Source organism: Scatophagus argus, chromosome 7 (genome assembly GCF_020382885.2).
Source record: "Scatophagus argus isolate fScaArg1 chromosome 7, fScaArg1.pri, whole genome shotgun sequence".
In the NCBI taxonomy this organism is placed as follows: domain Eukaryota; kingdom Metazoa; phylum Chordata; class Actinopteri; family Scatophagidae; genus Scatophagus; species Scatophagus argus.
This window is the reverse complement of record NC_058499.1, coordinates 8,775,662-8,790,820: the sequence shown is the minus strand read 5'-3', so window position 1 is coordinate 8,790,820 and position 15,159 is coordinate 8,775,662. Positions and strand designations below refer to the sequence as shown.

At 43.0% G+C, this 15,159-nt stretch overlaps 1 protein-coding gene across 5 annotated transcripts in view; it reads left to right on the top strand.

Annotated features, from left to right (window-relative positions):
* reln (reelin) overlaps nucleotides 1-15,159 on the top strand; it is an 89,607-nt gene that overhangs the window by 64,188 nt on the left and 10,260 nt on the right. For all 5 annotated transcript variants that reach the window (XM_046393450.1, XM_046393449.1, XM_046393452.1 and 2 more), the window contains exons 20-48: nucleotides 312-548; nucleotides 901-1,093; nucleotides 1,863-1,975; nucleotides 3,312-3,449; nucleotides 3,576-3,762; nucleotides 4,905-5,110; nucleotides 5,272-5,443; nucleotides 5,706-5,912; nucleotides 6,042-6,277; nucleotides 6,376-6,533; nucleotides 6,626-6,833; nucleotides 6,917-6,993; nucleotides 7,392-7,550; nucleotides 7,685-7,879; nucleotides 8,988-9,261; nucleotides 9,843-9,983; nucleotides 10,087-10,264; nucleotides 10,406-10,490; nucleotides 10,598-10,780; nucleotides 10,925-11,093; nucleotides 11,248-11,353; nucleotides 11,472-11,698; nucleotides 11,819-12,042; nucleotides 12,398-12,548; nucleotides 12,661-12,919; nucleotides 13,115-13,364; nucleotides 13,999-14,167; nucleotides 14,430-14,570; nucleotides 14,691-14,868. In XM_046393450.1, coding sequence (XP_046249406.1) covers nucleotides 312-548; nucleotides 901-1,093; nucleotides 1,863-1,975; nucleotides 3,312-3,449; nucleotides 3,576-3,762; nucleotides 4,905-5,110; nucleotides 5,272-5,443; nucleotides 5,706-5,912; nucleotides 6,042-6,277; nucleotides 6,376-6,533; nucleotides 6,626-6,833; nucleotides 6,917-6,993; nucleotides 7,392-7,550; nucleotides 7,685-7,879; nucleotides 8,988-9,261; nucleotides 9,843-9,983; nucleotides 10,087-10,264; nucleotides 10,406-10,490; nucleotides 10,598-10,780; nucleotides 10,925-11,093; nucleotides 11,248-11,353; nucleotides 11,472-11,698; nucleotides 11,819-12,042; nucleotides 12,398-12,548; nucleotides 12,661-12,919; nucleotides 13,115-13,364; nucleotides 13,999-14,167; nucleotides 14,430-14,570; nucleotides 14,691-14,868 — 5,221 coding nt within the window. The remainder of the gene's footprint in view (nucleotides 1-311; nucleotides 549-900; nucleotides 1,094-1,862; nucleotides 1,976-3,311; nucleotides 3,450-3,575; nucleotides 3,763-4,904; nucleotides 5,111-5,271; nucleotides 5,444-5,705; nucleotides 5,913-6,041; nucleotides 6,278-6,375; nucleotides 6,534-6,625; nucleotides 6,834-6,916; nucleotides 6,994-7,391; nucleotides 7,551-7,684; nucleotides 7,880-8,987; nucleotides 9,262-9,842; nucleotides 9,984-10,086; nucleotides 10,265-10,405; nucleotides 10,491-10,597; nucleotides 10,781-10,924; nucleotides 11,094-11,247; nucleotides 11,354-11,471; nucleotides 11,699-11,818; nucleotides 12,043-12,397; nucleotides 12,549-12,660; nucleotides 12,920-13,114; nucleotides 13,365-13,998; nucleotides 14,168-14,429; nucleotides 14,571-14,690; nucleotides 14,869-15,159) is intronic.

Genomic DNA, 15,159 nt, shown 5'->3' with positions numbered 1-15,159 from the left:
AAGAAACTAAAGAGTGAAATAAAACACCATATTCGTAAATATTGGTTATTTTGACCATCTGCATTGTATCAGAAACCATTTAAGATTGTCCAAGTTTACATTATATACTGTACAAACAGCAGACTGCAGTTAAGTGGGCTTTAGATAAAGTCTGAGTCACAGTTCAGTCAGCTCGTGTGATTAATTCCAGACCAAATGCATCTCATTATTCCTAAATTTGCACAATGGTGTCTATGGCACATGCACTACTTACGTCTTTCCATTAAGTGCCAGAAATGTTCTGTATAATAATCTTTTTCTCCCCCAACCAGGATTGTGTCAGTTGAACTTCCTTCGGGGGCTCGTAAGTTTGGCGTGCAGTTTCGGTGGTGGCAGCCATACCATTCAGGCCGTGGTCATGATGTGTGGGCCCTGGATGAGATCAGTATGACCTCTGTGCTCTTCAACACCATAAGTCTTGACTTCAGCAATGTGCTGGATGTCACCCAGAGTCTTGGTTTCTATCTTGGCCATGTCCAGCCCTACTGCCAGCATGACTGGACCCTCAGGTGAGTAGACCTAATATTCTGATGCAAGTACTGGTGTATTTGTTCAGTATTTGGCATTTCAATTTCCAACTTATTCTGGCTATTTTGTCCATTTAAAGAGAAGTGGAAAATTTTGTGGTGCCATCTAGTCAATCTGTCAAAAAAACGAACAGTCTATGTAATGAAGGCAGCGCATGAACACTTTTTTCACCAGGGTTGCATTTGTTCCTACAAACAAGAAATGTTCTCCATCAGCCCAGTTTGAAAGATGCTACAATCACATAAAAGTTCTACACATGGAGCCTTAAAGAACATATATGGCAGCATCTGATATGCAGTATGATCTCCTCTCTTCCTTCACTTTGTACTCTAGTTTCTCTGGTGAGCCCAGCCCTGGTTCCAGTATCCGCTATGTGGAAACTCAGTCAATGCAGATCGGAGCCTCCTACAGTCTACAGTTTTCATTGGTCATGGGCTGTGGGCGCGAGCCCTCCCCTCACATTGACACACAGGTCCGCCTGGAGTTCTCCACCAATCATGGTCTCACCTGGCACCTGGTCAAAGAGGTAAGGAGCGTGAAAAGTGCTCAAGTTTGTCTCCTATTTGAAGTGACTGTTGATATCCGATCCCTTATCCGAGCCTGAATCACACCGCTGTTTACAGCTAAAACTTGTAGAAGTCATCCTCGAGAGAGACAAGGAAACATATCATTTATTCATGATCATGAATATTAATTTACTCATTACAGCCTCAATAATAATGTGTAAATAATGAGAGTCTTTAAATTTGGCACTTTGTTTCAGATGAGAAATTATCGCAATTACTTTTTTATCATCCTGCTATTAGCAAATACATGGCAATACTTGAATCAGCAAGCAGATTATCTTCCCATGATTCAACAAAGATTTTCTGTGATCACAACTGGCTCATAAATATTCATAAGGCCCCAAAGTATCTGCCAAGATTTTTATTGCCTTTGGAATTGAATAGGGCGTAATGAGCCCTCCATCAGTGAATTTTCTTTAATTCTCCCATGTGCATGAAAATGCAGTCATCTGGCAAGTGCAGAATGTAACTCACTGAATGTCCTGTACTGTTAATCCTTGCTTGTCTTCCCATGTTCAAGGTCAGAGATACTAAAATCTTGCACCAGCCTTTTATATGCGCATACTGTGAGGCTAATGCAAGTTCAGGGTGTGTCTGCAGTATGTCATGTTGTCTCTGAAGAATTTTAGCTACAAAACAAATCCACAATGATGAATGTTTTTTTTTCTTTTTCTCCCCAAATGGGTATGTAATAAAATGTGTGTTGTAATCAATGTTTCTGTCACCTAGGCCTGTCTGCCTGGCATGCCAAGTTGCTCTGAGTTTACAGCTCCAAGTGTCTACCACCCATCAGAGTTCAAAGACTGGAGACGCATCACTCTGTCTCTGCCTCAGAAGACTTGGTAAGGAACGCACATCTGAACAATAAACAAAGTAAAACAGATTCAGAAAGTGCCCTCTGGGATAATTCGTTCTCTGATTATATTTTCATGCTGTTTTCTTGCAGTTAGCAAGCATAAAGTGCCTGAAACACAGTCAGGTGTACAACATAAATCTGAAAACAAGAGCCCATAGGAAGCATCCAGGCCTGTTAATGACCGCATGTCCACACATACAATAAATATATAGAAGCACATCCCCCACATTCATCCATACACAGATACGGACATGTGCACAAGCTGTTTTAGAGCTTGCTCTGCTGAAAAAAAGTGGAACATGCATTGTTCGCATGTGTTTTTCTTCTTTATCAACAACTCATACTGAGATTTTAATGCACCCAACAGGGGCTTTTTATCTGAGTAAGGTGAAATATCCTCATCCTCAAACGCTCATGTCGTGGAAAGCCGTGAGGGATACCGTCACAAAGATTTGCACACATTTTATGCATCTATCTGGTTCACAACTCCATGTATGGAAAAATATAAAAATATTGTTTTTAAATGTAATTAAATATAATTCAACATATAATTCAATTCAACATATAATTAATTATTTGTTTTGTTGCAAGGGCAAACAGAACTGAAACAAGTCCCACGTTGAACCCATGGTGTACTGAACAGCTCATGAGGAATGCATGTACTGTTAACAGCCTCAGCCCCACACATATATCAACTGGAATAATCTCATAAACCTTCCTCAGTGAGCGCCTCCACCTCCATCTCATTCTGCTACCCAGCTCCTAAATAAAGGTGGTCTAATCTCCTGCAGGGTGTGATGAGAGGTCACAGGGTCATGGCAGTAAATGATAATAAAACAGTCGTGGCCAGCTTTGTATGATCGGGAGGTGGACTGGGTTGATATGGGTCACCGAAGCTGTGGACCAAGAAATCTCCCTGCTGTGTAATCCCCAATATACCTGACTATCTGTGCTTTTACAGCCATTTGTCACTGCTGTACATGCACCAGACAGCACAAACATACGTGTACCCACACTGCGCACACATGCACATCTACAGCCTACCTTTAACAGGGATGATGTCATCATGATACTGCCCTTTCTCTGACATTCGTTTCACACACATACACACACACATGAAATTAGACCTACACACATGTGATAAGATTAATCTTTACCTGCCAGAACACTTAATCCAAAATCTCTGTCCCTGCTAGAAAAGTAGATTAGTGAGTATAATATGATGATGTGGTTTACGTGCAACAATCATTACATTACTGTTGCAATAAATGAGAATGTAGTTAAACTGTTTTTCTGTGTGTTTGTGTACCTTTTGTGTTCAGGTCCAGTGCCACCCGTTTCCGCTGGATCCAGAACTACTATGGAGAGCAGGACGAGTGGGCCCTGGATGACATCTACATCGGCCAGCAGTGTCCTAACATGTGCCATGGACATGGTTGGTGTGACCATGGCCACTGCAGGTCAGCTCTCACACACATTAAACTCCTCAAGGTTTTCCTTTATTACTTTTTCACTTAACACGGAGGTCCATAAATACCCTTTGAAGCTGGACCAGAGTTCTATTCAGTCGCTGTCCTGTCTTGTAGGTGTGATGATGGTTTCTCTGGAACAGACTGCCAGCCCTCCTCCCCCCTGTCCTCCAGTGTGCTCTCTGACTTTGAATCCCAGGATGCACTGCTGGCCACTTGGCAGGAGGTGATTGGTGGAGAGGTGGTCACCCCCGACCTGGGCTGTGGGGTGGTCTCATCTGGATCGTCCCTGTACTTCAGCAAGGTGAAACAACTTTGGAATTGCCTTTGTCAAGTAAAAAGTGACGTGTTTTTGGTCTTTCTGTCAGTTTCCAGTTTGTCGAACAAAGTTCAACCAACTGAAGTTTAAGTTTTGATGGAAAGTTATTGGAAAGTTGGCAGGTGCACATACAGTAACAATTAACATTACATTAACATTTACATTTTCATATTTTTTCATAAACTATGCCACTTAACTCTCAGCAAGAAACCAGGCACATGAATGGATGAAGTCAAATATAAAAATATTTTGTGTTATCAAAATAACTAATTTAGAGGATTGTCCAAAGTTGGCAGAGGTAAAGTATATAATTTCTGATTGCTTTCTTGTTTTACTGCCAAACACAGCTGAGCACTGATGTCTAAAACATATATTTAGTCATACCATGGCTCTGTAGAATACTTGATTCTGATTGGATGGAGGGTGTCTACAATTTTCAGTCAGCTGCACACCTCTGATGTATTGGCGGAACCTCATTACTTTCCTAAATTAGTACACATAGCTATAAATTGTTGCAGCTGTAGCCAGGAAACAGCATCTCCTGTTTGTTGGAATAACATTTATTTCAGGAGTGACAAAGGTATTGGCAAAACAAATAAACTTTAGATTTTTGAAGACTGGAAAGAGGCCATGATGCAGTAGGGGTGGTACATCTTGTCTGTCCATGGTTCTAAAATATAATGCTTTACAGTTTGTCATGCAAATCTGTGTGCTGTTGCCCAGTAATGGAAGAAATATTCAGATCCTTTACTTAAGTAAAAGTACTAATACTACATTGTGAAAGTACTCTCATCCAAGTACAAGTCCTGCATTCAAAACCTGACCTAAGTGAAAGTATGTAAGGGTAATCAACAAAATGTGCCACAAGTATGAAAAGTAAAAGTGTGTCATTGATTTACCATTGTATCTGATGTTTTTGGATTAATACTACTGCTGCATATGTATGTTGCATTTTACTGCTCAGCTGTGGATTTTTAAGGTTGAGTTTGTATATAAAATGTTTTATATACACCTCTGGATAGTCTAATCTAGGGCAATGCATCATATTCCTTAATATACCATAATAATACTGAAGCACATTGCTTGAGTAAATGTGCTTTATTGTGTTCCACTACTGCTGTTGTCAGGCTGGGCTGAGGCAGCTGGTGAGCTGGGACCTGGACACAGAGTGGGCAGAGTTTGTGCAGTTCTACCTGCGGGTGGGAGGAGACTGGGCAGAGTGTAACCAGGCCGACAGCAGAGAGGAAGGAGTGCTGCTGCAGTACAGCAACGACGGAGGCATCAGCTGGGGCCTCATCGCTGAGATGTACTTCACGGACTTCACTAAGCCTCGGTGAGAAACCTGGGGATGAAGAAAGTGGAAGACTGTTATGTTTCATCTTCACCAGCGCAGAACATCTGTTTTACTATTTGGTGTAGTGTGCATAGGACAAGAGTTTTGCCAGAAATTTTGGAAGAGAAACATCAATAATGTCTTTCTTCTTCTATTCTCAGCTTCGTCCACTATGAGCTTCCCTTGGCCTCTAAGACACCTTCCACAAGGTTTCGCTGGTGGCAGCCTCTTCACTCTGGGGAGGGCTACGACCAGTGGGCAATTGATGATGTCATAATTTTGTCAGAGAGGGAGAAACACATCATCCCCATGGCCAATCCAACTCTACCACAGGTCAGGAAGGAACTTTAGGAGTTAATCATATAATTCGTCTTTTGTGCTCTAAGCTCATGCAGCAGGTTCCGTTTCATCTCAAGATTTTTATTGTTTTGTAGTAATGGAAATGTCAGCCACACTGAGACAGAGCAGCTATAAAATCTTGAATCTTTCCAGAAGTGTATCCAGTTACCTTGTGAGAAATGTGCTCTGTTGTAGCCACCAAGTACCTGTTAACACAAATCACTACAGTGAATTCGTTTGTGTTCTGTCTCGACAGAATTTTTACGAGAAACCAGCATTTGACTACCCTCTGAACCAGATGAGTGTCTGGCTCATGCTGGGTAATGAAGGCATGGAGAGGGAAAGCAACAACAGCTTCTGTGCCCCAACGCCCTCTGCCATGGTGTTTGGACGCTCCGATGGGGATCGAGTGGCCGTCACGAGGGACCTGGCCCTCCGCCATGGGTACACCCTTCAGTTTAAGGTACCCACATGGAAAATTTTAAAACTAGAAATGAAGGAGGTATTCTAAAGGTTACCTTTTTAGAAAAGGGCACTCATTAGCAACACATGATAAAACTATAATAAAGCAATAAAACTGTTTCCCTGCCAGCTGAACATAGGCTGTGAGTCAGAGTTCAGTGCTGCTGCTCCAGTCCTTCTGCAGTACTCCCATGATGCCGGTCGAACCTGGGCCCTGGTGAGAGAGGGCTGTTACCCGGGAACTCCAGGGGCGGGTGTCTGTGAGGGCAGCGGTCGTGAGCTTAGAGAGCCCACTGTCTACAACACTGGAGACTATGAACAGTGGACCAGGGTCACTGTGGTCATACCACGCAATGTTGCTGCCAGGTAGCTTTGCTATGCTTCTTTACACCTAGTTGACTAGCATAGTTTAAATGTCTAGTGTATTTCTCCCTTTTCCTAATCCCCTCCCCTCATTTCCCCAGTAAAACCAGGTTCCGTTGGTTCCAAGAGAGCAGCGTGTACAGAGATGCTCCACCTTTTGCTTTGGATGGAGTCTACATCTCTGAACCCTGTCCAAACCACTGTGGGGGTCATGGAGATTGCATCTCTGGAGTCTGCTTCTGTGATATGGGATATACAGGTACAAACTGAAAAGGAAAGAAATAAAGAAAAAGATCATATTTTTCATGCATCTTATGTGTTATACTCGGTTATTCCCTGTTTTGTCCATAGTGGAGCAGGACAGTTGTGTTCCATCTGTAGCCAGTCCCACTGAACTGACTGAGGGCTTTGAAGGCAAGTTAAGCCCACTCTGGCAGAGCCTAAGTGGGGGACAAATTGGAGGCGGTTGTGGCATAATTGGTGAGGGAAAAGCTCTTTACTTCAGTAGCCCTGGGAGGAGAGAAGCACGCACAGTCCCTCTGGACACCACCAACACACGGTGAGTGTGTGTCTATAAATCTCTCATCTGTGCTTGGATGTTTAATTTCAAACTGAAATTTAGTTAATTCTATTTACCTACAGGTTGGTCCAGTTCTACATCCGAATTGGCAGCAAGAGTTTGGGGCCCACTTGCACCAGGCCTCGATCCCGCAATGAAGGTAATTAGCACATTTTGTCGTGAGGCCCTCTGCTGCATTCATGTGGCTGTTCCTTAACAGTGCAGTCTGCTAAGAGTAGCTCCACATCTGATCTAATCATTCCATCACTGGCTTGTCTCCATCTGCTCCTTTTCAATCTTTTTCTTTGATCAACCTCGTGATCTAGCTAAAGCTGCATAGGTGCAGATCTGTTCCTCGCTGTCAGGGCTGTCAGCCTCCTAAACAGTGTGTCTGTAATGTTCAGGGCTTCTGGACCACTGTTTTGAAATTATGTTGCATTTTATTCTATTGTTGCTTTTACTTACTTTTACTGCTCAGGTCTCTATTTGTATCCATTTCCCATCTAAAAAGTGCTATCCATGCTGCTTTTTGTTTGTTTTTTTGTCCCACAATTCTAGGTGTTCTTGTTCAGTTTTCTACCAACAATGGTGTCCAGTGGCAGTTCCTGAGAGAGCTGGACTTTAGCTCCTTCCTGGAACCCCAAGTGGTGACCATTGAGCTGCCACCTGCAGCCAAAACCCCATACACAGTATTTCGGTGGTGGCAGCCACAGCAAGGTCAGTGCATGATTAGAGTGCACAATACACCAGATAAACAGATATCTTTTTATCTATCAATATATATATACAAAGCTTTTTGAAATCACAGCTTTCAATCTTCCATTTTAACTTTGTATTCACTATCCTTGTAGGGAAACACTCTGCCCAGTGGGCGTTAGATGATGTCTTGATTGGTATGAACGACAGCTCCAGAACAGGTTTCCATGACAAGTTTGATGGCACAACCCCACTGAGGCACAACTGGTATCGCATTCAGGGTGGAGAGGTGACTGTAGACTGTTTGTCTCTGGACACAGCACTTACCTTCAACTCTGAAGCCATTGACAGTGAGTCACACAAACACATTACTCTTCATGAGCACATACATTTGAGAAGAGGGCTTATGACTACAGGACTGTCGGTTGTAATTATGTGCATGGAAAGTGATGGAGTAACTTGCTGATCCCTCAACAATCATTGTCAAGTGGCCCCTTAGTAAGACACTTAACACTCAAGTGTTTCAGTAGAGCTGCAGTGTTTGAAGAGAGCAGTCCAGTGTGAATGGATTAAAGTGATTGAGTATAAAGCAGGAAGTTACGGCACAACAGCTGAGTTACTCAGTTAACATCAGTAAAAGATAAAACAATACACACATACGTGCAACTGCCCATCTAGTACACTGCTGACAGACACACACACACACACACACACACTCAACAAACCTCATAAAGGGCTGTGCACTGACATCTCAGTATTACCCACACAAACAGGCTGAAATTGAATCACCCATTTTCTGTGGCGCCGTGGGTCCTGAATTATTAATGAGAGCAAACCTGAATGAACATCCTGCTTGTTATTTATGCTTGCATCAAGCTGTGAGCAGATTTACTTTGCACAAATATTACATTACAGCAGGGCCCATTCATTAAGCGTGCACAGCAAGAGCAATTTAGCAACACGTCTATAAACATAAAGCTTCCGTGCCCCTGTGTGGACGCATAAAGCACTGGTTGCCAGATTCCATGGCTGTTCTCATAGGAAATTCAGCAGTACCTATTATATTCATGGAAATTTGTACATTTGGACTTGTACTGAGTTTGTGTTTTTGGTGCACACTTTGGCTTGGGGGTTGTCCTTGCACCATATGGGCAGACACAGTGCACCTAAAGCAGGACCCTCGTTCACCTCATGTTTGTGGGTGTTGTAACTTGAAAAGTTTCTCTTTAACTTGTGAGCTTAGTGAGCTTAAAGACACATGCATACAAGCTAGTTTTATCTTGAGGAAGTAGTTTTTACGCACAAGCAGCAGTTGAAACGTGCTGATTTATAGATGTATGTCTTGTTAAGACCTTGGTGAATAAAGTCATTTTCAATCATTTTAATCTGGTGTGGATACTATAATCAGGTTATAGTAAAAACCAAACATGTGATGTTGCTTTTACACTGTGTCTGCAGAGAAGCCAAGATATGCAGAGAGCTGGGACTTTGAGGTGTCAGGCTCATCTTTCCTGCAGTTTGAACTGAGTATGGGCTGTAGTAAGTCCACTTCCTTCTCCCATGGTGTGCGACTGGAGTACTCCACCGACTGCGGTCATCACTGGTCTCTCATCACCCCAGAGTGTGTGCCCCCAGCCATCGGCTGCGCTGGTTATACTCAGAGTTCCATCTACACCTCAACCCAATACAAACACTGGAGGAGGGTCACAGTCTACCTGCCCAGTGCTGCTAAGTATGTGTTTTTGTACTTTTAAACTAAATTATTTGTAGACAGTATTGACACTGGTGTAGTGTAGAGTATATGCAGGTATACCTACTTACTTTTTACTTTGCATTAAGTAAAAATCCCATCTGAAGTGCATCATTCAGCAGTGTGCTGCAAGCCAAATTTCTTTTGTCTTGGTTGATGAAGGCACGTTTGTGTTGGGACATGACTTCCCTATACTAAAATATAACTATCCACATTGAGCTCTTTTTAATCCCAGAGTGTTTTTAACGTATGTTAGTTGATGCAATCACCATTTTCATGTCATGGGAGACACAGTTGTGCATGTGTGTGCATGCTCACAGTTTGAATGAGTTTCTGTACGGTGCATTTGCTCGGTACACGTGCGTGCCAAGCCGAAAGACCCATGCCAAAAATCTTTAGTACAGTATGAATACACAGGCATTCGTCCTTTGCTTAACAGGCCGCTTAGCAACACGAGGATGCCAATTACTCCAGGCACCGCTACACCCTTATATATTTGTATATATGAAATGCAAGAACTCCTTAAGCTACTTGTCCTCATAACTTTCGATTGAATCCCTCAGTTCCCCCAGAACTCGGTTCCGTTGGATCCAGACCCACTTCACCCCAGGCGCAGAAGGTTGGGCCCTGGATAATGTGTTACTTGCCCCTGGCTGCCCCTGGATGTGCTCAGGTCATGGACTGTGTGACAATGGACGCTGTGTGTAAGTAAAATTGCCTTTTCTGCATAGCTGATGAATTGTAATCTTGTTTACACTTTTTCCCAGGCTACATGAAAATGCTACTTCTTCTTCTGTTCTCACACAGGTGTGACAAGGGTTATGGAGGGGCACACTGTGTGCCTTTGGCCCCCCTGCCGTCTGTGCTGAGAGAGGACTTTAATGAGAACCTGCAGCAGGAGACCTGGCCTGAGGTGTACGGAGCAGAGAGGGGAACTCTGAGTGGAGAACCTCTTAAATCTGGCACTGCCCTTATCTTTAAAGGGGTAAGCTTCTAAAATATCATACCGTAAAAATTATGCCATAATAAAAGTAATGGCAATAATAATGTAGTTAAACCACAAAGATATGACTTGATGTCTTTGGATCACTGACCAACAACGTAATCCTTTTCTGTTTGTTTGCAGGATGGCATGCGAATGATAGTGTCACGGGATCTGGACTGCACCAACACTCTCTACATCCAGTTTTCCTTCAAGTTCATCACTAAAGGTCTTATATAACTCAGTGTTTTCTCTTGGTGTGGCTGTATTTGTGATTCAAATCATTTTTTTCCTGTCAAGATGTGATCATAATAGTTCCTCCTGTGGGATTTCTAGGTGTCCCAGAGCGTTCCCATTCAGTGCTGCTGCAGTACTCTGTGAACGGAGGAATCAGCTGGCTGATGTTGGATGAGTTTTACTTCCCAGCTTCCACTGACACTCTGTTCCTCCACCTGCCGCTGCCAGCCAGTGCTCAGACCAACGCTACTCGCTTCAGACTTTGGCAGCCTTACAACAGTGGTGAGTGGACACATTGTCTGGTTGCATACTAAAGTTTCTGTGCTCTTCCGATCTCTTGTCTGTTTCTCTTCCACATTCTCTTCAAGCCTCTCAAACCTGTAAAATATCGGTGTGTAATAATCTCCACAATATTATGCCCTTCAGGTAAGAAGGAGGAGGTGTGGGTAATAGATGATCTCATCATTGATGGCAGCTCCCTGCACAACCCACCAGTGGTGATAGACAGCTTTGAGGAGGGCCCCAATGAGTCCAACTGGCTGTTCTTTCCCGGGGGAAACACTGGCCTCTACTGCCCCTACCAGAAGACTGGACTGTAAGAGAAACATTTCATTTTGATTGTTGATGCTGATGGGTACCTCAACAGTGTTTCTGTTTTTAAATCATCTGAAACCAATGGTGATAAAACTTGCAAAAAAGATGTTTTTACCCCTGACTAGTCTTCGTGTTTGTGTGTGGGATTGATGCAGGGAGGAGGATGAGTCAGCCATGGTGTTTGTCTCCAGCGAGCTTGGAGAGCACTCTATTACCACCAGGGACATTGACGTAAATGAGAACACTATCATCCAGTTTGAGGTACACAAACACAGCCTTGATGACTTCTTTTCAAAACTAACGATCATAATACTGACTCATTCAAGGCATAAATCATGGCTTGTCATCTTCACTAATTTGTACATTTATGTATCTCCAGATCAATGTGGGGTGCACAGCTGAGAGCTCCTCAGTTCACCCAGTGCGTCTTGAGTTCTCAAGGGACTTTGGTGCCACGTGGCACCTTTTGGTGCCCTTGTGTGCTGGTGTACCCCAACCCTCCTCACTGTGCTCCACAGAACTCCACCCTGCCAGCATTTATTTCCCTGGGACAACTCAGGGTTGGAGGAGGGAAGTCATCCACTTTGGCAAGCTTCGCCTCTGCGGGTACGGAAGAAAATAATTCGGGGAAACATTTTGGAAAAAAAAGTTATACTTTTAAATGCACGATACCTGTTCATTTCTGTCTGCATCTCACTCCCTCATCCTTGCACTTCCTTTCTACAGGTCAGTGAGGTTCCGTTGGTATCAGGGTTTCTTTTCAACGGGTTCTGCCCCACCAACATGGGCATTAGACAATGTCTACATTGGCCCACAGTGTCAGGACATGTGCAATGGTCACGGGGCTTGTGTGGGTGGCACCCACTGTGTTTGTGACCCTGGATATTCTGGATCTGACTGCTCCATGTCTGACACTCCAAACCCAGACTTCCTCAAAGAGGACTTTGAAGGTACACCAGTACATATATGCGTACAAAGCACCATCAGGAAGTATGCAGCAAAAGTATGCATGTAATTATGCACCTGTGTAGTATTTATTGATCAGTCAGAGTTAAAGTCACAACTTTAATAATCATAAAATATTTTTTATGATTATTAAAATTTTGTACCTTATTTTATACTTGATTGTTCAGTCTTCAAGAATGCTGATGTATTTCTTTGTATTTTTGAAGTATATTTGATTAGTGCTCAGTAAGTTAAGGTCCAATTAGGATTCCAGTTTTCCTGTTTTGTTTATAGTGTATGATGGATTTATGATGGTGTGTTTACTAATTTGTTGCTTTCTATGTATGTGTTTATGTGTAGGGGGTGCTGTGGATGCGGAGCGTTTCAGACTCCTAAGTGGTGGTAAACCATCCAGGAAGTGTGGTATCATGTCAAGTGGGAACCACCTGTTTTTCAGCGAGGACGGCCTCCGCATGTTGGTCACGAATGACATGGATCTGTCAAACGCCAGGTGAAGCAACAGCCACCAACTTCACACATATGCACCATCAAAATGTTTTTGTTGTTATTGAGTTCACGGTTTTCAGTGACAATGTTATGTGTTGACTGACTGTACTGCTCAGGTTTGTTCAGTTCTTCCTACGTCTTGGCTGTGGTAAGGCGGCTCCAGATCCTCGCTCTCAACCAGTTTTGCTGCAGTTCTCTGTGGATGGAGGTCTCACCTGGGGCCTCCTCCAGGAATTTCTCTTCAGCAACAGCAGTAATCAGGCTCGCCTTGTGGCCCTGGAGATCCCATTGCGTGCCCGCACGCCATCCACTCGCATCCGCTGGTGGCAGCCCTCTGAGAACGGACACTTTTATAGTCCGTGGGTCATTGATCAGGTACAGTAAGTGAGGATTCATTCAACCATCCATCTCCAAGTCTTTGAATCATTTCCATTCACGCATTGAACCATCCTGTCTTTTATCAATCCAAACTTTTATTTTTTCCATCCTTTTGATAAATCTCATGTGAATTTAGTTTCTGCTTTCTCTGCTTTCTTCCCATTAACAATGCAAACATGCTTCTTTTTCTAGGTGGTTATAGGTGGCAGTGCCAGTGGCTGGGGACCTTTGGAAGATGACTTCTCCTCAATCGATGGGCGCTCATGGCTCCTCCACCCTGGAGGAACCCGAATGCCTGTTTGTGGTTCTGACGGGCCAGCATTTGCATTCATAGAGAAGTCAAACACTCGCTATGCTGTTACCACTGACATCAGTTTGGGTCAAGATGCCTTCATCCAGTTTGACTTTTCTGCTTCTTGCTCTGTCACCAACTCCTGCTATTGTAAGCATTAAGAAGCTTGAATAAGCTATATTGGTAGTCAATAATTAATAGGACTGCAACTAATTGTTTTCAGTTATCATCAATTAATCCACAGTCCAGACGTTCATTCACTATATATGATAAAGCAAATGATCAAATTCTCACATTTTGGAAGCTGAAACCAGCAAATGTGTGGCATTTTTGCTTTGAAAATTACTCAAAGGCGTGATATGCAGAGTATTTGACTCACTATTTAGGAAATTGCTGAATATTATACCTTTAACTTATTCAAATAGTTACAAATATTTTTTTTGCTGACTGATCAGTTACTGCATCGTTGTCTATGTCTATATGAAAGAGGAGTAAATCAGTGTTCAGTGAGTGCTATTTTGAAAGGATTTCATCTGAACATTTTCCAGCTGTTCCCCTCTGAAACAGCTTTAGTGGAATGCACTTCAATAAAGATACTTAAATTCATATATTCTGTATTTATACTACTTCAACTCAGTGCGCATGTGTGGAAACGTGTGCAGCCTGTTACAGACGCTCCAGACCTTCTTCAATATTCTGATTCTGATTGTGTTGGAAGTTGTTTATGCAGTCTCTTGAGTGACATAATGATGGTGACAGTTGTGTTTTTCTTCTTTCTCTGCAGCCGTAGAGTTGGAGTATTCTTTGGACCTTGGTCTGACTTGGCAACCTGTTGTCAGAGACTGTTTGCCTACAAGTCCCGACTGTTCTTCCTACACCTTGCAGAGGCTGCTGGTTTCTGACATTTACAACAAGTGGGGCCGTGTTACCCTGCCTATCCCATCATATGCCAGGTCAGCACTGACCTAAACATATCCATCGAACACATGGACAAACTTTGTTTAGTTTCTAAGATACCCTGACTTTGCAGTATACTTTAATTACTTTACAGAATAAAGTCTGTAAGCAGCCCAGCTACTCCTTTGCAAACACACTTAGGCTACATTATAATCTGACACAAATCACACAGCGCCATGTCAGGATTTAGAGTTTAATTCCTTGCAATATAATTTGTTTTAAATGAACCGTTTGTGTGACTTTAATTTATGTCTTTAGGTCTCCAGCCACAAGGTTCCGTTGGTTCCAGCAGGCTCCTTTTGACAAACAGCAGACTTGGGCTCTGGATAATCTCTACATTGGAGATGGCTGCCCAGATATGTGCTCTGGACACGGACGCTGCCAACAGAGCTCTTGCGTGTAAGTAAAGGCATGCAAACTACTGCTAGTAATGAGTAATGTGCTTATGGAATATTGTTAGTAAACTTGCTATAACCTGATGGCCAGCTTGTCTTTGACTCTGATTATCTTCCTCCCCAGGTGTGACCCAGAGTGGGGTGGAGAGTACTGTGACGAGCCTGTGGTCCCTCTGCCCTCCCAGCTGAAGGACAGCTTCAGTCGAGCTCCCTCGCTAAGCCACTGGCACATCCTCACCGGTGGGAAGCTCAGCACTGTGTGTGGAGCTGTGGCCTCTGGAGCTGCTCTACACTTCAGTGGGGTAAATACATCTACCATCAGCTTTTGATTGTTTTCTTTTATCTCTTTTTATTCTTTCCTTCTGTCCTATTCACTTTCTTAAAAATATTTCCTATCATGAAATGCTGGAGGAAAAATTCAATTAATTGCATTCATATTCTGAAATACGGTATTCACACATCCTCTGGGCATTTACTGTATGCACTGGTTTGTACTGATTAAAATGCCTGACGCATGTATTTGTTGAATAAAAGACCACAAAATAAGTAGCTGTCAGCCTTTATGAACAGCTTAAGGCTCTTAGTGCAGTGTT